The sequence below is a fragment of the Uranotaenia lowii genome, chromosome 2, assembly GCF_029784155.1.
Source record: "Uranotaenia lowii strain MFRU-FL chromosome 2, ASM2978415v1, whole genome shotgun sequence".
Classification (NCBI taxonomy): domain Eukaryota; kingdom Metazoa; phylum Arthropoda; class Insecta; order Diptera; family Culicidae; genus Uranotaenia; species Uranotaenia lowii.
Genome location: NC_073692.1, coordinates 114960065 through 114978445, shown reverse-complemented (window position 1 = coordinate 114978445; position 18381 = coordinate 114960065). Strand labels below are relative to the sequence as shown.

Here is an 18381-nt window from a genome sequence, read left to right as displayed (position 1 = left end):
CTTAATACTTCTTATGTTTTTGAATCGATTATTTTCAACCTGATGTAAAAATCATCAGTTCTTCTTTAATTAGAGGTCTCTTTAATTTTCAAAATGTCACCAATAGCTTGAAGGACATCAGATGAATTGTCGCTTCTAGGACGTTTATTACCAAAGAGATTGGGTTCCAGTGAAATCTGGGACAAAACATGTCAAAACAGGTGCCAAGCAATTTAAAATTGTTTATTTTCAACTAGCTGACCCGTTGTGCTTTGCTACACCTTCCGGAAATAAATGTAATTTGTAAAAATTTATTAAAATTTAGATTTAAGAGAGCATTATTTGAAATCAAACCTCATCATACTTCAGAACCAACAACTTTGAAATGAGAGCTGCAGCTGCAGTTCTGAATAGCAATTCAAAGATGGTATATATTATTTAAACTCGTTTTTCAAGATCTGAAATTTGTACTCTGTACCCAAAAAAACCTTTTTAAATATGGTCCCCTCTTTGAAAAGCTCTTTATCTTAAATTTACATGGGAGCTCTCCCATCTTTTTCAATTTTTTACCTAACTGCTTGAAGAAGGTAGGCAAATTTAACCGGCTCGATACCCAAACAGCACTTATCATGGTAATGAAAAATATATTAAATTAATTATGTATTAAATACAGTGCAAATTTCTTTTTTTTTTAAATAAATTTACTACGGTAAACATATAAATATTTAAAAAAATATCAGTTGCATCACTAAATAAGTTCTCAACATTTTTTTTTTATTTTCTCTTTGAAAGTCAAATATTCAAAAATGTAGGCAAAAACAAATTTCTAAGTTTACATTTGTCCTGTATATTGGAGCAAGTGTCAATGCAAAGCTTATTTACAGATGCGTCAGAGTAATGGCTTTAAAATGGATTTAATACGAATTCCTGTTTTTTGTTCTATCCTGTTTCACTGATATATCTGCAGTATTCCTGCAACATAAATTAATGTATGTTACTCCACTTTTAACGAATGCTGTTCAAAGGGAATGACCTTCATTTACAAAGACATTTAAGAATTTTCAACATCTGCTGCAGTTTCAACATTCGGAATACCCCTTCTGGTCTTTCCAACATATTGAATCATTTTGAAGATGAATTTCTTAAAAGTTCGACGTTTGCCCTTGCCCCACCGTGTAAGTTGACAGAAAGGAATATTGTTTTTAACACTTTAAGGGTAAACTAAAAATTTCTCTTAAAAATTTTGCGTCCAGTTGAATATCAGTTCTAAAGTCTCGCTTTTCAAAAACGAAGCCGATCAAAAGTCTCTTCTATGCAGCCATGTAACACAAAAACACTTTTCATGTTAAGTACGTACTTGAATTGGTATGTAAGCAAAAAGTACGGTGTTTTTTTCAGAATTATTTAAAATAAAAAGCTCTCATTTTCATTTCTAAATTCGTTTCAGTTGTGTATTTGGGCCGAAGTAACAATTTCTAGAAGAAAACATAATTTTTAATTTTTTTTAACAGAAAAATTTGAACGTTTGAACATGTTCTAATGTTCCTTGAATGAAAAGTCGAATGCTACCTACATTAACACGAACTAAATATGGAAGTATTTTTGCAAAGCTTTCAATTGGTTTTGATTCGATTGATAAAATACCAACCCGTGTCACATCTAGGCGTCATTTATTACCACGTCCTGTGTACAAATCAAATAAGCAAGAAAAAAACACATTTAGGTTGCATACCGCCCCACGTGTTTGAGAAACAGGCGCCTTATTGTTAAATTTTCCAGCAATCAATGAACAGTGTGCTTTGGTTACTATCCTCTTGCGTCGACGTTTGCTCGCCCATGGAGACGAAAAACAAACCCCAGGTTGAGAAATACGCGCCAAAATATTCCTACTGATCAGTATGCTATGCCTGGGTTACTTTATTTTTGCGACGTTGGCTCGCGACGCCTCGACCATAGAGACGAAAAACAAACCGCCCAAAGGAAAAAAAATTCAAGAAAATGGATGTCATGACTTTAATTTGTTTCGAAAAACTACAAATTTTGTATGGAAGCCTCTCCTTCCTTAAGTCGGATGGAGTTTTGACTTTTATAGAAACCATCCCCGGCCTCAAAAACCCTCAGATGCCAGTTTTGACGATGATCGGTTCAGTAGTTTCCGAGTCTATAGGGAACAGACAGACAGACAAACATTCATTTTTATATATATAGATTGAATTAGATGAATGTCGAATTTTAGCTAGATGTCAAAAAAGTTGCCAAAAAAAACGATGATCATTAACGTTAAGAATATTTTTGACCAAACGAACCTACATGGCCGGATCTAGACTATTTTTTGAAAAATTTGTAGAAAAGGAAAATATCTCAACAGAATCAAGAATAATTCCTAGATTCTGTTGAGATATACAGGACATACAAGAGGAAAAAGAAAGTAAATTACTTAAAATTTAATGCTCTTATCGAACTATAGAAGCAGTGTAAAAATCGTATCTAAGGGGTAATAAAAATCGATGTTTTGAACGTAAAATCAAAAAATTTTCAAAGAGAAATTTCAGTAGTTATTAGATTAAGCAAATAATCTGAATCTGAATTTACCGGAAAATTCCGGTAAATTTCTAATAATTTCTGGCTATCCTGATCATATTGGACATTTTTTGAATTCTTTATTGGATTTATTGGCAAGCCTGAATGTATGAAAAACCTGAAATAAACGATAATCAACGTATAAAGCTATCTATTAGGAAATGTACACGGATATACCTAGAATCTTATACTAAAACCATAATTTTTCGATGATTTTGTAGCTTTTTCAACATTACTTTTGGATATTTTATAATTTATCCAACACCAGTTAAAAAATTTGACAAGTCTGTTAGTGTATAAAATTTGAAAAAATAAGTATTCGGCCTATTCGGCCGAATACTTGGCTCAACTATTCGGTGAGCCGAATATTCGGCTTAACGGTTTTTTGGCGGTATTCGGCGCCGAATATTCGGCCGACCGAATATTCGGTACATCTCTATTAAAAATATTTTCTCACCCATTGCAGGAAAAAATCAGGGCTTCGATGGCAAATTTTAACTGTGGAACGATTTTTTGGAAATACGTACGATTTTCAGTAAATAAAACCGAAATTTCGATCAGTGTATTTGAACCACAAAAATTTAAAAAAATTATGTCTCGTTTTTTTTTAGTAATTGATGATGAAATAGCTTCAAAATACTTTTAAATAAAAGTAATGAAAAGCTACCGCCAGTTCTCAATGAAAAAAAGATTTTAGTATTGAAACGTTTTTTTGTGCATCGTAGAAAGATCGTAATAGTTTCCGATATTCGGGAAAAAATATGATGCAAATGATGTCTAGGTTTGAAAGAACGATGTTTGCGAGACGTAAAAGTCAATTGAGAAAATTCAATGTTTTCCAACAAATCCTGACTTTGATTTGGTGACGCACCCGCTGATTTGTAAAAACGATGTAAAATTTCCTTTTTAAAGATAAATAACATTGATCTTTGAAAAAAAAATTGCTTGAAATTTGTAATTAGAGTTCTGAAAATAATTGAAGAGTGTTATTTTATATAAGTGCGGCCCGCCAACAAGATTTTGAATGAAAACTGGTCCGTTGTTCAAAAGGTTGCTCACACCTGTCCTAGAGCCATCAAAATTTACACAGTTACAAAAGGAACCCAAAATTGTTTGATACCTTTTTTAGCCCGATTCTGACCAATCTAGTGTACAATCAGAAATTGAATGACTTAAGCTTTAATTGTTTTGATAGAAAAAGTTTTCAAAAAAAAATTTGCCAATGCCTGTTTAGCGGACTAATCTTTTTTTCCTAAATAAATTCATTGATTTTGTATAAAAAAAATTACTTAATTGACATAATTCTATCGCTGGCACACGCCAACTTTCATTCAATTGTACTACTTACTTAATGACAAACTGATTGCTTACAATTTATGCACACATACATACATACCCAAGTGGGAGCACATTACCCGCTTTACTGTTAGATAATTCAACGAACACGCACCCGTCTGTGTTGTTTGTTGACTTCCTCCGTCGTTGCTATAAACACACCACATCTTTGTTTGCGGGTAATGTAAATTAAACTCTGGTTCGTTTACCATCAATAAATACAATTACGCCAATTGGCACCTGGGAACCGATTTCCTCCCATCATCAACATCAACAGTATGGAGCATACTCCAGTCAGTGTGGATTTTTGCTATTGAAGGTTATTGAATGGGTGTTTACAACACTGTGTTTGGGCAAATTCGTATGCAGATTAATTCCGAACTGTGGAAACTAATGCAATGAATTCGTTGATTAATTGCATATTATCGAACACCGAAACAGGAAACATTTCAATTTCCTTTTTCACATTTGATTAAAATTGGTGGTAATTTTTTTCCGTTTAGCCGGTATATAATGTTGCATGCGAAAGGGAAAGAAAATCTGAAGGAAAATTAACACTTATTCGAGGGTTCCAATGTTTGCAGTAGTTTAGTGCCATCATCAAGTCTGACTCGATACAATTCAGCAGTGCATTTAAGCACTGTCAATTCTGTGATTGATTAAACTGAACTTCACGATTCTATTCAAATGCAGAGAAATCCTATGTACATAAAGATAGATCACAAAATGAGCTCAACTTGATCGAAAATGTTAGTTTGTTTCTGTATGCTATGTGTTGAGCAAATCAAACAGTTTCAAATAAGGCCTGAACAAACTTCAAATCCTTCTTTTGTCACTGGGAGTTGGAACATCGCAAGGGGAGGGGAGGACAATAAAAAATAAATAAATAACGAAAAACAAATTAATTGGAATGAATTGCTCGAAAGCTTGTATGCAACGAAATTGCATACTATATCATTGCACAAAACCTATAAATCAAGTAATTTTTTATCGTATAATTCAATAGAATTCACAATTCAAAAGGTGAAAAAAACTTCCATCTTCCAAAATTTCTATATTGGTCTTGTAATCTCTCGGATATTTGGAATTTTTGTCGAAAATTACATAAACAAAATAAAATAATCCGGAAACAAGGGTTTTTGATCTGGGATCAGAATCGGAATCAAAATCCGGGAGTGAGGATTAAAATCGGGGTCAAACCAGAACACTAAATCAGGGTTCAGAATAAGCTTCTAGGATGAGGATTGTGATTCAGAATGAAGATCCGGTACAATCTGGAATAATGGTTCAGAATCCTTGACTAAGAACCATGAGCTAGTATCCGAAATCATCAACCAGAATCCAGGATCAGGATGAAGGAACAGAATCCGAAACGGAAGATCCAGGTTCAGGATCCGAGATTATGATCTAGGATCTAAACTCAGGTTCAAGGTCAAAGTCCAGTATAAGGATTTTGAATAAGGGATCAGATTGGGATCGGAATTTGGTTTGCTGATGATATTGAACTAGTTTGAAATCACAACAGGATCTGATCTTATCCAGAATATTTTCGCATTTCAATTTTTTTTTCGTAATGTAGCGAAGTATGTTGAAGTGCTAAAGTTGAAGATGTTGTGAGACATAAACGCCAGATTAAAGTGGAATCCACACTAAAATTTACCACAATAGAATACACAACCTCTCCAACCATTTTTTTTTTCTCAGATGAATCAATTGAACTACGAAAAGAAAAAAACTGAACAAAATATTCGCCTGGTTTTCCGAAAAAATTGTCGGATTGCTCGAAAATCTATTTAAAAATTTCTAGAGGCGGGAAATTGGTCGACGAGACAATTTTGGATCATTCCTTTTGTTTTGCGAGGTTCAATTTTCCCCGGGGGTTGAACATTTTTGCGAATGTTTCATCATTAACCAGGATATATCTGTTGTTCTGTGTGAAAGTTGGTCGCGATGCATTCTAGTATGGAGTACGACGACTAAATTCTGTTTCCCGTTTAGGTGCAATACAAGAAGCAAAAACAAAACTGTTAGTACAGAACCAGATTAAATTTTAATATCATTGAAACATGAGATTGGCAACATTGAAAGCTCGCATAAAATTTTACCAGACACAAGCAGCAGCCAATTAATTTCTAGCAGATTATGATTGAGATATTTGCCCCCATGATGAAGGTGCACCGAAACACACCGGAGAGCTATCTTTTCTTTCTGCGTCGTTCGAATCAAGAAATCATCCTTCATCTTGCCGAGACTGGGCGTAAATGGAAACAGGATGATGCTACTGTTTGGAGCAGAGCAGAACACGGTACATCAAGCTCAAAGGTAAACATCCTTCATTTCTTCGGATCTTTTCACTTTTGCTTCTGTGATGAACGCAAACATCTTTTTATGAAATATCCTGGAATCCTCCTGGGATCGAGAGTTCAAGCTTGGGTATTTGTGGGGGTGTGTCTGCGTGTATGTATGTGCAAAAGGCGCAAAAGGTGCTTTTTAATGTTGAATAAACATTTGCACACCTGAAAAATCTCCTATTCCTTCTTACGTACAGCATTATAAGGACAAGTTCACTCTGAAGAAGATTCTGGCAGAGACACGGATCAAACGGTTCGCTGTGGGAATGAACAATTTCAACTTTTGGGCAAACGTTATTTCTTATGGACCTGGGAAGGGTGATCCCGGCCAAGTTCGTCGAACCAATGCAACATAATGAAACTCAAAACGAGAGAAAACTAATCCCTTTTTTTGTAATTGCATTGGATACGGAATAGGATTGGAGAATCCTATTTAGATGAATTTTAAGAGAAAAAAAAACACCGAACAGTTAATATGGACGACCCCTGCCACAAAATTTGATACCTGATATCGATTGCTCGTCTTTTAAACATGTTCAAATTTTCATCACAATCCAATCCATAACATCGTCATTATGGCTAAAACAGTATTTGTGTTTAGAGTGTCCTACCCGGGATTTCCCGACCGGAAATTCCCGGAAATACAAAAAAATCCTGGAATTCCCGAATCCCTGGAATTGCTTAAATATTCCGAAAATTTCCGAAGCACAATAAAAAGTGGTAAACTACTATAAATTCACACGATCCAGATTGGAAAAATGGATCAGATTGAGCAAGGAAAATGATAGACTTAAACATTTTGTTCCTTAAAACTGGTTAATTCATAGAATTTGATAAAAAATGTTTTTTCGTTTGAAATCTTAATGTAAAAGTGAAAAACGGCAAAGAATTATAAAGCCAAAAAATTCCAAAAAAGAAAATCTGCGAATAGTTTTTAAATGTTCTATTTTGAACATCTATCATTTCATAGTTATTGAATAATTTACGAGATTTGGTGAGTTCAAGCTAACCAACTTCTAAAGATAATGAAAAATCTTTTTCATTTATTTGCAGCAAGAATCAGTAAAGTTTGTCGGTTAAAGCACAGAGAACAGACGTACAACCTAGAACAAAAAATCTTCAAAAAAGTATGAAAAATGTCAAATGCCATCCTCAAAAAAATACGTTATAAATTGACTTTAAACAGTTCCAAATAAACTTTTCAGATGCCCATTTTTCGAAAAGGCGTAATCATAAATCAATCCATAAATAATGAAATCAATGGCTCACTGAAATAAACGACTTCAATGTATTGCTTGATGGATGCCATCTGTGCTATTGACTGAACAAAATTTCTCTTCCTTTATTTTTGTTACTAAGGCAGTCAATATATCTTAACAGCTTTGGAATAAATTTTTGCTCTTCTTGAACGGTAATCGGATTCAGAGAACACATCTCAATGTGCTTTACTTTCAAGTATTATTGTTGTTAAAAATTTGGTATTCCTAGCTTGAAGGAAAAAGCGAAAAATTTCAAGATATTTTTCCATTGTGCAACATGAAGAATGTATTACGGAACTTCAACAGCGATTTCTTGAAACATGCTATGTAGCTGGTGAAAGCTGACTAAAATTTTGTAATTTATTTTTCAATATTATTTTGACAGCTCTCTTTGCTGCGTTTGGAGACAACTGGTGATCCAGCCAAAAAACAAAAAATGGTTTTAAAACGATCGTTGAAAATTTTACACAACTTTCGTGGGCTAGCTTGTACGTCTGTTCTCTGTGGTTAAAGTACTTAGATTTCAGGTCTTGGGGTTTAAAGTTGTTGCATTGAAAAAGTTTGAAATATTTTGCAATACTGCTTCCTTAAAATTTGAAAAAATACCATATAGATAAGGATTCGTATGCAGTAGAGTTTTGAAATCTTCATTATCAATTTTTCCCGGAATCCCGAGAATTTCCAGGAACAGGATCGTCAGATTTCCTGATTCCCGTAAACGCTTAAATGGCCGGAACATTGACACTCTATTTGTGTTGTATGGACGACCCCCTTTAAAAGGGATTATCCGAAAATCTAAAAACATTTTTCATCAATCCTGGTTCACCCATGTCAATTTGCAGCTCTTTTGCAAACGGCTATTGAAGACAAACATATGTAAATACGAACAAACAAATCTTTGTGATATTTATATCCAGGTTTGCCAACATTTTTTTTTTTTCAAAAATCAGGTATTGGTGAAATAAAAATCAAAATACGTCAAATTAACGAAAATTTCGCTCAAAGTGATGACCTTTTTTTGGTCGTCAATCCCCATTTTCACTTCAGCAATGGTATCTGCAGTTCCATACTATCCATTTTTTGTCACATTCGCAAAATTCAGGCAATATTAGGCTTTTTTTAATCAGGGAAATCAGGTTGTCAGGGTGAGCTTTGAAAAATCAGTCAAATCCTGAAAAATCAGGTACATTGGCATCTCAGTTCATATCCACTATTTGCAAGGGTTTATGTGTGGTTTCATCTGTCCTAATTTTTATTTAACTGTTGTACCAAATTTGATAGAAAAACTCATTAACATTCAAACTTTACGCACCAATTGTTGTTTTTTGGGTTGACGTATCAGTTATTATTATACCATGTTTATAATTTTTATACATTAGAGTGCCCCAAATGACCCGACATTTGAAAAAGTTATGCACTGCAGGGCTTAAATTGATCCTAGGCCTAGGACAAGATCTCATGCCAAATTTGGGCCAGATCGGATCACGGGAAGGGGTTGCTCAACGAGCAAAAAGTTTGTATGGGGTTTTGAGACATTTTGTTCGGGAGGAACATGAAAATCCAGTTTTTCATGAATAATCTCCTTCGGTCGATTTCTTTTGAAAACGGTTTTTCTTAAAGCCTAAACTATGTAAAATATTTCATCCCAAGACTGCATTTCGATTCGAGTTAAGATAAAAAGTTATTAGACTTAAAAAATTGAGTAATTTTTTTCGGGTTATATTCATCACTATTAATGAGAGACACTGCTTCGAACATTTTGCGCAGCATTTACAGTGATGAATTTCATCCTGAAAAAAAGTTACCCCATTTTTGAAGTCTAATAACTTTTTTATCATAAGTCGGATTGAAATGCAGTCTTCAGATGAAATATTTTTCATAGTTTAGGAATTAAGAAAACCCGTTTTCAAAAGAAATCGGCGGAAGTGGACCAAAGTTGTTCATAAAAAACTGGATTTTCATGTTCCTTCCAAACAAAATGTCTCAAAATCCCATACAAACTTTAGGCTCGTTGAACGACCCCTTCTCGTAATCCGATCTGGCCCAAATTTGGCATGAGACCTTGTACTAGGCCTAGGATCAATTTCAACCTGCAGCGTAGAACATTTCACAAACTTGAAATTTCTCATACAAATTTGGGGCAGTCTATTATACATGCATTTTATGCGTATTTTAAACATCGGAATATTTTAGGTTCAATCCCATTAAAGATACATCCGAATTGAGTTTCCCAAGCTTAAATATTCAAAAATCCCTTACAAATTTCAAGCCCGTTGAAGAATCTTTTCTATAGTACGAACTATTTCTTCGTGATTTAATCAAAACGGGAGATATATCGATTTGTATAATATTATGCATTAATATTGTGTGCACAATACGAACAAAATTCATAAAGGCACGAAAGGTTCCTATTCTGGTTGGTGATTTCTAACACATTTTGATATTTTTTTATGAGTAAACTCGGAAACGATTTCTACCCCTTTCAAAATCAAACAAAGTTTCCATAGATGGATAAATTTGTCATTACCGTACCGGAACAAAATTCTTCAAGGTGTTAAAATTCGATGAATTTCCGATTGGGGTCTAATTCACCATTAAGTTGCACAATATGTAATCTTGAAGTTGCATAACGTTTACGCAATGTTTATTTTCCGTGTGTCCATATGTTAAACAGTTAAAAAAACGTTGAATAAATCATACTTAACGGTAATTTCATACTGATATCTTCCCTCGTGAAGCCAGATCTATAAACACGCTAAGCTCAATTTACACCGAAAATCATTGCTGCTCAAAGATGCGTTTATAAATAATCATTTTTCAATTGTGGTTGCATTGATCATCATAAAAGTGGAGGTATGAAGAAGCATAATTTCCTGTCAATTTGCCGCTGTTTTTCGCGGTAGTTGAAAATCCATAAAAGAGCGAACGAAGCTTTTGACAGCAATTGCTCGAAACCGAACGCCGAAATTATTCACACAACTAACAACCTCTTGAAATCGATAACGAGACGAGGACCGTTTCCGATCGGCGCACATCACTGACAATACCGCGGAGGGAAGGAAAAATGAACCTAGAAGGAGGTGCGAGTTTTCAACTGGCCATAATTGTAATGAAAGATAAAATGGTTTGCGTTTTTTCACGGTTACTAAATTCGATCACTGAAACCCGTGTGAGATCCGCCAACTGGTTTCGCGCCCGATATGCTATAATAACGATATCGGTTTGAATCACTTTTATGTTTGTAAACTTGAGACCGCCAAAAGACAGGTACCTACTCAGAGATCAACAACGACGTCGACGCGCCGCTCTGTCTTCCAATTCCGCGTTTGAATTTCGTTACTGTGTGTGAATTTTTCCCGCGTCATTATTGTGCGCTTTGCGATTCTTTAAATCCAATTGACGTAGTTTTCTGAAGAGCCGGTGCGGCTTAGGTTGGTGCGTTTCTATACGATTCAACGGTGTCAAGGTCTTTGGAAGTTGGCTTAACCCCGTTCTGAAATAAATCTGAATAGGCAATAAAGCTTTGATTAGGAAATAGTAATGGAGAAAAACAGTTGAGCGGAACAAAATTAGCAACTTGTGGCAACCCTTTATAATTGTTGAGCAATGGCTTCATTTGCGATTTTATAGTACACTGGTCTGCAAACTGAAAAACAAAATTATCGCTGAAGTTTTTATTTTGAACTACTTACCTTCAACTTTAGATAACAAATTTATAAATTTTTACCATCGCATAAAATTTTCTGTTGTCGAATAATCGCAACGAGTTTTTTTTATATAAAAACTAACTGATCCCGTACGAACTTCGTTTCGCTTTAAATCATTGGTACGTCAAAATGAGTTTAGAAAATTAATTCGAAACATTCTTTCAACAATTTTTGGAAAAAATTCAACAGTGTTTAAAGTCGCTATTTGATTGGATTTTCATTAAAATTTATGTGAGAGTGTTTTCTTCTCGATCGGTTGCAAAATCTAGACATTATGGCAGAAACATGTCCTATTTGTTTATGTGCACGACTCTTTTGCTTGACCTTCACACTAAAATTGGTATCAATTAACTGCCTCGAACAAAATTATTGCACAAAACACTGAACTTTCAATGAAACCCTCTTTTTCTGTCCCATGGCCCGAAATTCGATAATTGAAACACATTTTACGTTCCTCAAAACTCCCTTGTGCCATTTTTTCTTTTCAAATTATATGTAAAATAACGTCAGGAACTTGAAAACAGTGAACAGCGAAAAAAGACGCTTTTTTGCCGACCCTTGACATGGAACATGCTACCTGGAGTCAATTGCTCATAGTTTATAACCCTCATCTGAACATTTTCATCTCAATCCGATGCATGATCACGACAATATCGCGAAAACAGTGAGCAACTAACATGGACGGCCTTTTTTTACCACGATTCCAAACTTGACTCCTGAAATCAGTTATCTTTTCTGTTAAACTTCCATGTGTCAATTTTCATTACAATTCTATGCTCAATCGAGAGAATATCGTAAAAACAGTGAACAGATAATAACCCCTTTTGCTGACCCCTGAGTCAAGATTTGAAACCTGAAACAAAAGAGCGTCCCTCAAAACTCCTATATGGAAATTTGCATCTCAATCCAATGTAGAATAACGTCAAAATCGCAAAAACATTAAAGTTGGGTATGGACGACTCCTTCAGCCGACTTCTGATCCGCAATTCAAAACTTGAAATCGATTGCTCGTCCCTCAAAACACTCATGTGCAAATTTTCATCACAATCCGATGTATAATAACGTCAATATCGCAAAAACATTAATCAGTGGATATGGACGACCCCTTTTGCCGACCCCTAACCCTAAATTTGATAACTGTAATGGATTGCTCGTCTCTAAAAACACTCATGTGCAAATTTTCATCACAATCCGATGTATAATAACGCCAGTATCGCAAAAACATTAATTAGTGAATATGGACGACCCCTTTGGCCGACCCCTGACCCTAAATTTGATAACTGTAATCGATTGCTCGTCTCTCAAAACACTCATGTGCAAATTTTCATCACAATCCGACGGAAAATAACGTCAATAACGTGAAAACAATATTTGTCTTGTATGGACGACCACCCCCTTCAGAAGGGGTCGTCCAAAAATTTAAAAACATTTTTCATCATTCCTGGTCCTAATGAGCATCCATGCCAAATTTCAGATTTCTAGCTCTTAAGGCGGCTGAGTCTATAGAGGACAAACAAACAAACAAACAAACAAACAAACAAACATACAGATAATTGCTTTTTATATATATGATGATAGGTATGGGAAAACAAAATATCCCGTTCAAAAATCACCAGAGTTGTACTGAAAGTTCAAAAATATAATTTCAAATGATAAATAAGAAGTTTTTCGACTTTCATTTTTGAGCATCACAAGCGCCATCTATAATGTGTACAATGAACCACCCTTTTTTTTTTAAATCAATTCTATTTTTGATAACGTTTTCTGTTTCCTGAAGCTTGGCTTCAAAATTTGGAATTTGGAAGAAGTTATGACAAATTTAGCCACTCCACTACAGTTTTTGCGTAATGGCACCATTCCAGATCCTACCGAAACAACGTATAAACTTTGTGGGACCTATTTAAGTGTTATGCAGGGAAAACGATCTTAGTTGGAGGCAGTCTTCTTTAAATATATTTAGCCACTCATCGGGACAATCGTTATGAAACACTGACTGAATTGCAGCTTCCAAAGATCACCAGCCTCCTCATCTACTAAGGAGTGCAATTTCTGTCTTAGACTTGAAATTTGTATTCGAACATTTTCAACTGATTTAACCAAAATTTGATCATCTATTGAAGTGAATATCCTGAATTCAGCATAATATTTTCCAAATGATCATTCTCAAATTATCATAAAATCGGCCTGATAGTTTAGTTGTTAGTATCATTGAGTGATTTTCTACATATGAATATTTCTATGATCTTAATCTTATCTTTTTCCAGATTCAATTCATTGGGATTTTCAAGTCTTGTGTTGTTTCTTCGTTTACTGAAGTTCAGTTTCATGATTTTTCTGAATTTTGAAAATTCAGGTCCTTTGTTTAAGGTACTAAACTCATTTGGATTCTTTATCTAATTTTTTTCAATGATTACTGATTCTGTGTTTTAAACATTTAATCTTTATTCTCAACTTTTTTCAACCGACAATTTTTTGACTAATACCCCTTTGGCTTTGAGGACATCGAATGAAACTTTCGTCACATTTAGAATAACTACTTGAAAAAAAAAAAATCTGACGAGAATCATGTACAAAAACATCTCATGAAAAGATTTTTTTTTTGTTTTTCAAAGACATATAATTGAAATCCACATTTGATGCAATTTCTGCTTTTGCTCTGAATGTAACTTTGTATCTCTCTTTTTTTTTAATTGAATTAATATTTTGTTTCTCATAACTTGATTTGAAATTATGATTTAGATTTGAGACACTTAATTTTGGTTTGGTGATTTAAAGTTTTGAATTCTTAAACTCTTATATCTGTATTTCTATGGAATGTGGATTAAATTATTTTGTTTATTTTTTTAAATTTTGTTTTCTATGTTTAAAATCTTCATGATACTTCCTAATTGTCACATTGCACTCATTGTCAGGTAAATATTTCTCAAATAAGCACACACCAAACGATCAATGATGGAATGAAAATCATTTAAAATATCTATCCGGTCATTTTTTATTCAAGTTTGAGAATTTTAGTTTGTGATAAGGGTTTAAAAAAAATGGGAATTAAATTTTGCATTTTGAAGCTTAAATCAGAGTTTTCATTTCAAAGAAATTTCTAAACTCTTCCGCAATGTTTGCACGTGATTAATTAACAATTTTTTTTTTGAAGACACCAGAAACTATTTCCTATGCAGACAACATGGCTATTTGAGGATAGTATACTGAACTCATCTCCAGTTTTTTTTACACGTCTAAAGGTTTTGTATTTTCTGGGATAGCATTTGAAAAAAGAACAGCGAATTATTGGGCCCCCTCGAGAAAAATTGCCCCGGGCCCCCCAATAGCTTAATCCGGCCCTGTCCAATACTGAAGTTCATTGACAATTTTTTTTAAACAGTATCGAGAAAAATCCAGAAAAGTCCCAATGAAAGACCCAAAAACAGCTGAAAATCAACTATTCGAACAAAATCACATGGTAATTCGTTTGAGAAGTCCTCGAAGACCCAATAGTGAGCTTAAATTTTAATAAAAATGAGAGGGTTTTTCAAGCTGAATCCAAAAATATATATGAGAAAATGAAAAAAAAGTCATTCTTTTCCGACTAGTTCGTCTAGCTGACTTATAAATAGGCTTGACTTTATTTCTACAAGGTAAAAAAGCTGCCCACCGGCAAAATAAACAAAATACGGTGGTTAAATCGTGCGCAGAATTTTTGGACTGCTTGTGGAGAGCTATTTTGAAAAATTTAGTAAAGGACAGCAAAACGAACTCTTTAGCGGTCACCTGGTAAGCTTCCAACCTGAAACTTTTCGTTGACAAGTCTCGCCTGTATTTTCCGGAGATAAACAAGGATAAAAAATTGAAAAATTAATTTCTAGTACTTGAGGAGGCTAATGATCTGCGAAAACTGGAAATTACTCATTTTTCATAACGATTGATAGGATAAATGGCTAAAAACACAAAGAAGACTGCCTCCAAATGCGACCGTTTTCTCTGCAAAGCTCTTCAACAGGTCCCACTAAGTTTATACTCTGTTTAAGTTGGATCTGGAATTATGCCATTACGCAAAAGCGGTTGTGGAGTGATAAAAAGTCAAATTTGTTGTTTTTGTGACGAAGGAGGACAAACGGCTAATTTTTTTCATAACTTCGACCAAATTCCAAATTTTGTGTTATTTTGAAGCTTTTTATCCCTGAAATATTCAGGCGAGATTTATCAGCGAAAAGTTTTTGGCTAGAAACCTGCCAGGTGCTCGCTAGAAAATTCGCTTTGCTTTCTATTAGGTACGAAATTTTCCAATATTTCTTCCCGCTAACGTTCCAAATATTTTGAGCACGATTTCACCACCGTATTTTGTTTATTTTTCTGGTGGGCAGCTTTACTACCTAGTAGAAGCTAAGTCATGCCTGTTTATTTGTAAATTTTTCGAATTGCGCTCGATAAAACCTCCCACATTCCTTTACTTCATGGAATCAATCATCTTCACTTTTTTCATATTTTAGTTCACTGTTAGATCTTCCAGGACTCCTTAAACGATATACCATATAAACTTCGGTGGTTAGTTGATATCCAGCTTGATTTAGTTCTCCAATTGGGACTGTCCTGGGTTTTCACCGATCCTGCTCAGTAAATTTGGTCAATGAGCTTCTGTATAAGACGCTATCTCAAAAAAACACTTGACAGATTGACACCATAATTTTGGTATCGAGGAAGAATGACCTTAAGGGGTTAAACTCCTATCTAAAAGAAAAAAAAATTTTTGGTATGTATGTATGTATGTATGTATGGTTCCCCCATCGGTAGCAAGGTCCAGCCTATGTCTGTGTGGCTTGGCCTTCGAATTGATTTCTGGGGCTTCCACGGCCGATGGTTCGTCGAGAGAAGGCATCCAACCCTCAGAAACCTACAACCCACAGATTGACACCATAATTTTGGTAAGAGTAAATACCAATAAAAACAAGGAAACCGTCCATTTTCTTGTTTTTATTGGTTTTAAGCTTCTCTTAGCTATATCGAATTCCACGCGCATTTCAAACAGCTGTCATTTAACAAAAAAAAATTTTTAATGACTATTTTTTGCAGTTTCATGATATTTTTAAGTAAACCCCGCCTAAAAGTTAAGTTAAACGCTTTCTACCCCAGGTTCCCTCGAGTTAAAAGCCTTGAATTTTCTATTTGCGAACATATACTTTATATAGTTTTTTTTTTCTATTTTCAGGTTACGTAAGAGAAATAAACAAAGGTATGTACATATTTTTTTTTATTTAGTTAATAGATATCAATTAAGAAAATGTTAAAAAGTTAATAAACATAACGTTAATCAATTCATTTTTTGTGTAAGATACCATAAGAAATGTTTAACAAAATTAAATTAAAACACCTGAAAAAGGCTTCTCCTGAGAATGAAGAGTTTGTGCACGGTGTCTCACCATTTTGGTTGATCGACTAAAGAACATGTGCCTGGTGCTTTTGAGGGTCAGAGGCTGTCATGCTCTATGGATGGTTTATTTGATAGATTTTGATTTTTTTTTTACCTTTCTCAACCTAACCTTTATATTATTTTGGAGATTTGTATTGTACTGTATCGATGTGTGGACAATTTTGATTTTCTCAAACCCTGGGGTCTAAAACGCTTTGTTTTGGTTCAAACCATATCCTTAATTTTTTGCAGAATTTTTAAGAGATGTTCACATGAGAAAATTCAAACTTGTAGTTTTGTATGGGAAAATTGAATATTTTTTACTGAAAAATTCAACATCATTTTTGTTTTTTTTTTGTGGAAGCGAGCCTGCAAATGGGTATTGTGATAATTCATAAATTTTCTAAAGGAAATTTTTCGCTGAACAACCATAAATTCAATTGACATCACTGCTGGGTGCCTGGCGTGGTATTGCATGACTACTTTTCATGCAACACTTCGCGAGGTACCAGGAGTGATTTCAATTGAATTTATTGTTTTTAATGCCAAAAGACATACCTTGTTAACACTAGAAAGACCGGCAAATTGTATATACCTTTTCGGACCGTGACCAGTCAAAATGACTGGTAAAGGGAAACTTTCTTATAACACAATATTTTGAACTTTTTTCTTTTGATATAGTTTGGTGACTTAATATAGACTGTTTTAGTAATGAAATAGTTATTTTTTTCACCATGGGTGCACGGCTTCACCTTATTTTCTGCAAGTTGGCGATTGAGTATATGTCATATACTGAAAATCTAGGAACATAATCAAAAAATTAAATGACATTAACATTACTTTATTCAAAATCATACAAAATTGATGTAGTAATTTACTATGGGTGCACGGATTCACCGCTTTTCTCCTGACGCTGATTTTTTTGTGCATGCTTAAGATGCAATATTTCAAAAAAATTCTCACGAATCATATATGATATTGTACAATTATTAATATATTAAAATATTGAATCATTGGTTTTACCATGGGTGCACGGATTTGCCGTAGTTTTTCAAAATACTATAAATTTTCATATTTTAAAACGATTTACTCGATACAATTACTTCAGGAGAAAGATTTCAAATTCGATTTGGTAATTTACTATGGGTGCCCGAATTCACCGATAACTTGAATAAATCCGATCAACCCTCAGTGAGGTACGTTAAAACAGACAACAGTTTTCCAATGAATCTTTACCGATTGTGTGAGAAAATCGATGTAATGAGATTTATTATTCATTATACCGCGGATTCATCGAAATTGTGTCAAGTTTGTGTCAAAGTAATTTTTGGTTGGGTGTATTAAAGTTTCTTTCACCTGTGGATACGTAGATTCGGATGCAATATGTTTAGATTAAAACCAGGCTCATATCAACAACTATAAAAAATGTGTCTAATAATTGAAATTTAAAAGTAAAACATAACATTTATTTCCATAGTTTAAAAAAACCTTGAATGTCATACAAAAGAATGAAAAATTCAAATTCTGAATCAAACAAGTCGGTTAACAGCTCGAGTTCAATCAAACACATAATTATTGGGCACAACTCATGCAAATGTAAATTTTGCTGTGAGTGCACTTTCCGCATACATATTTTTCAAATTTATTGCAAATAAAGGTTGATTATTTAGAAATTAAATTTGAAATTGTTTTTGAAGTTGATGGTTCCTCTGCATCTTGGGATTGGTCTTTCGATTTTTTGAGATCAGACGCAAGCTGTTCAGAAAGTA

The 18381-nt window shown here is 34.1% G+C and overlaps 1 protein-coding gene across 5 annotated transcripts in view; it reads left to right on the top strand.

The window, feature by feature from the left end:
- LOC129749344 (disintegrin and metalloproteinase domain-containing protein 10) overlaps positions 1–18381 on the top strand; it is a 192347-nt gene that overhangs the window by 110736 nt on the left and 63230 nt on the right. For all 5 annotated transcript variants that reach the window (XR_008738024.1, XM_055744287.1, XM_055744284.1 and 2 more), the window contains exon 3: positions 16412–16435. Coding sequence is in view for 4 of the 5 variants with exons in the window: in XM_055744287.1 (XP_055600262.1) it covers positions 16412–16435 (24 nt within the window). In the remaining variant the exon portion in view is untranslated. The remainder of the gene's footprint in view (positions 1–16411; positions 16436–18381) is intronic.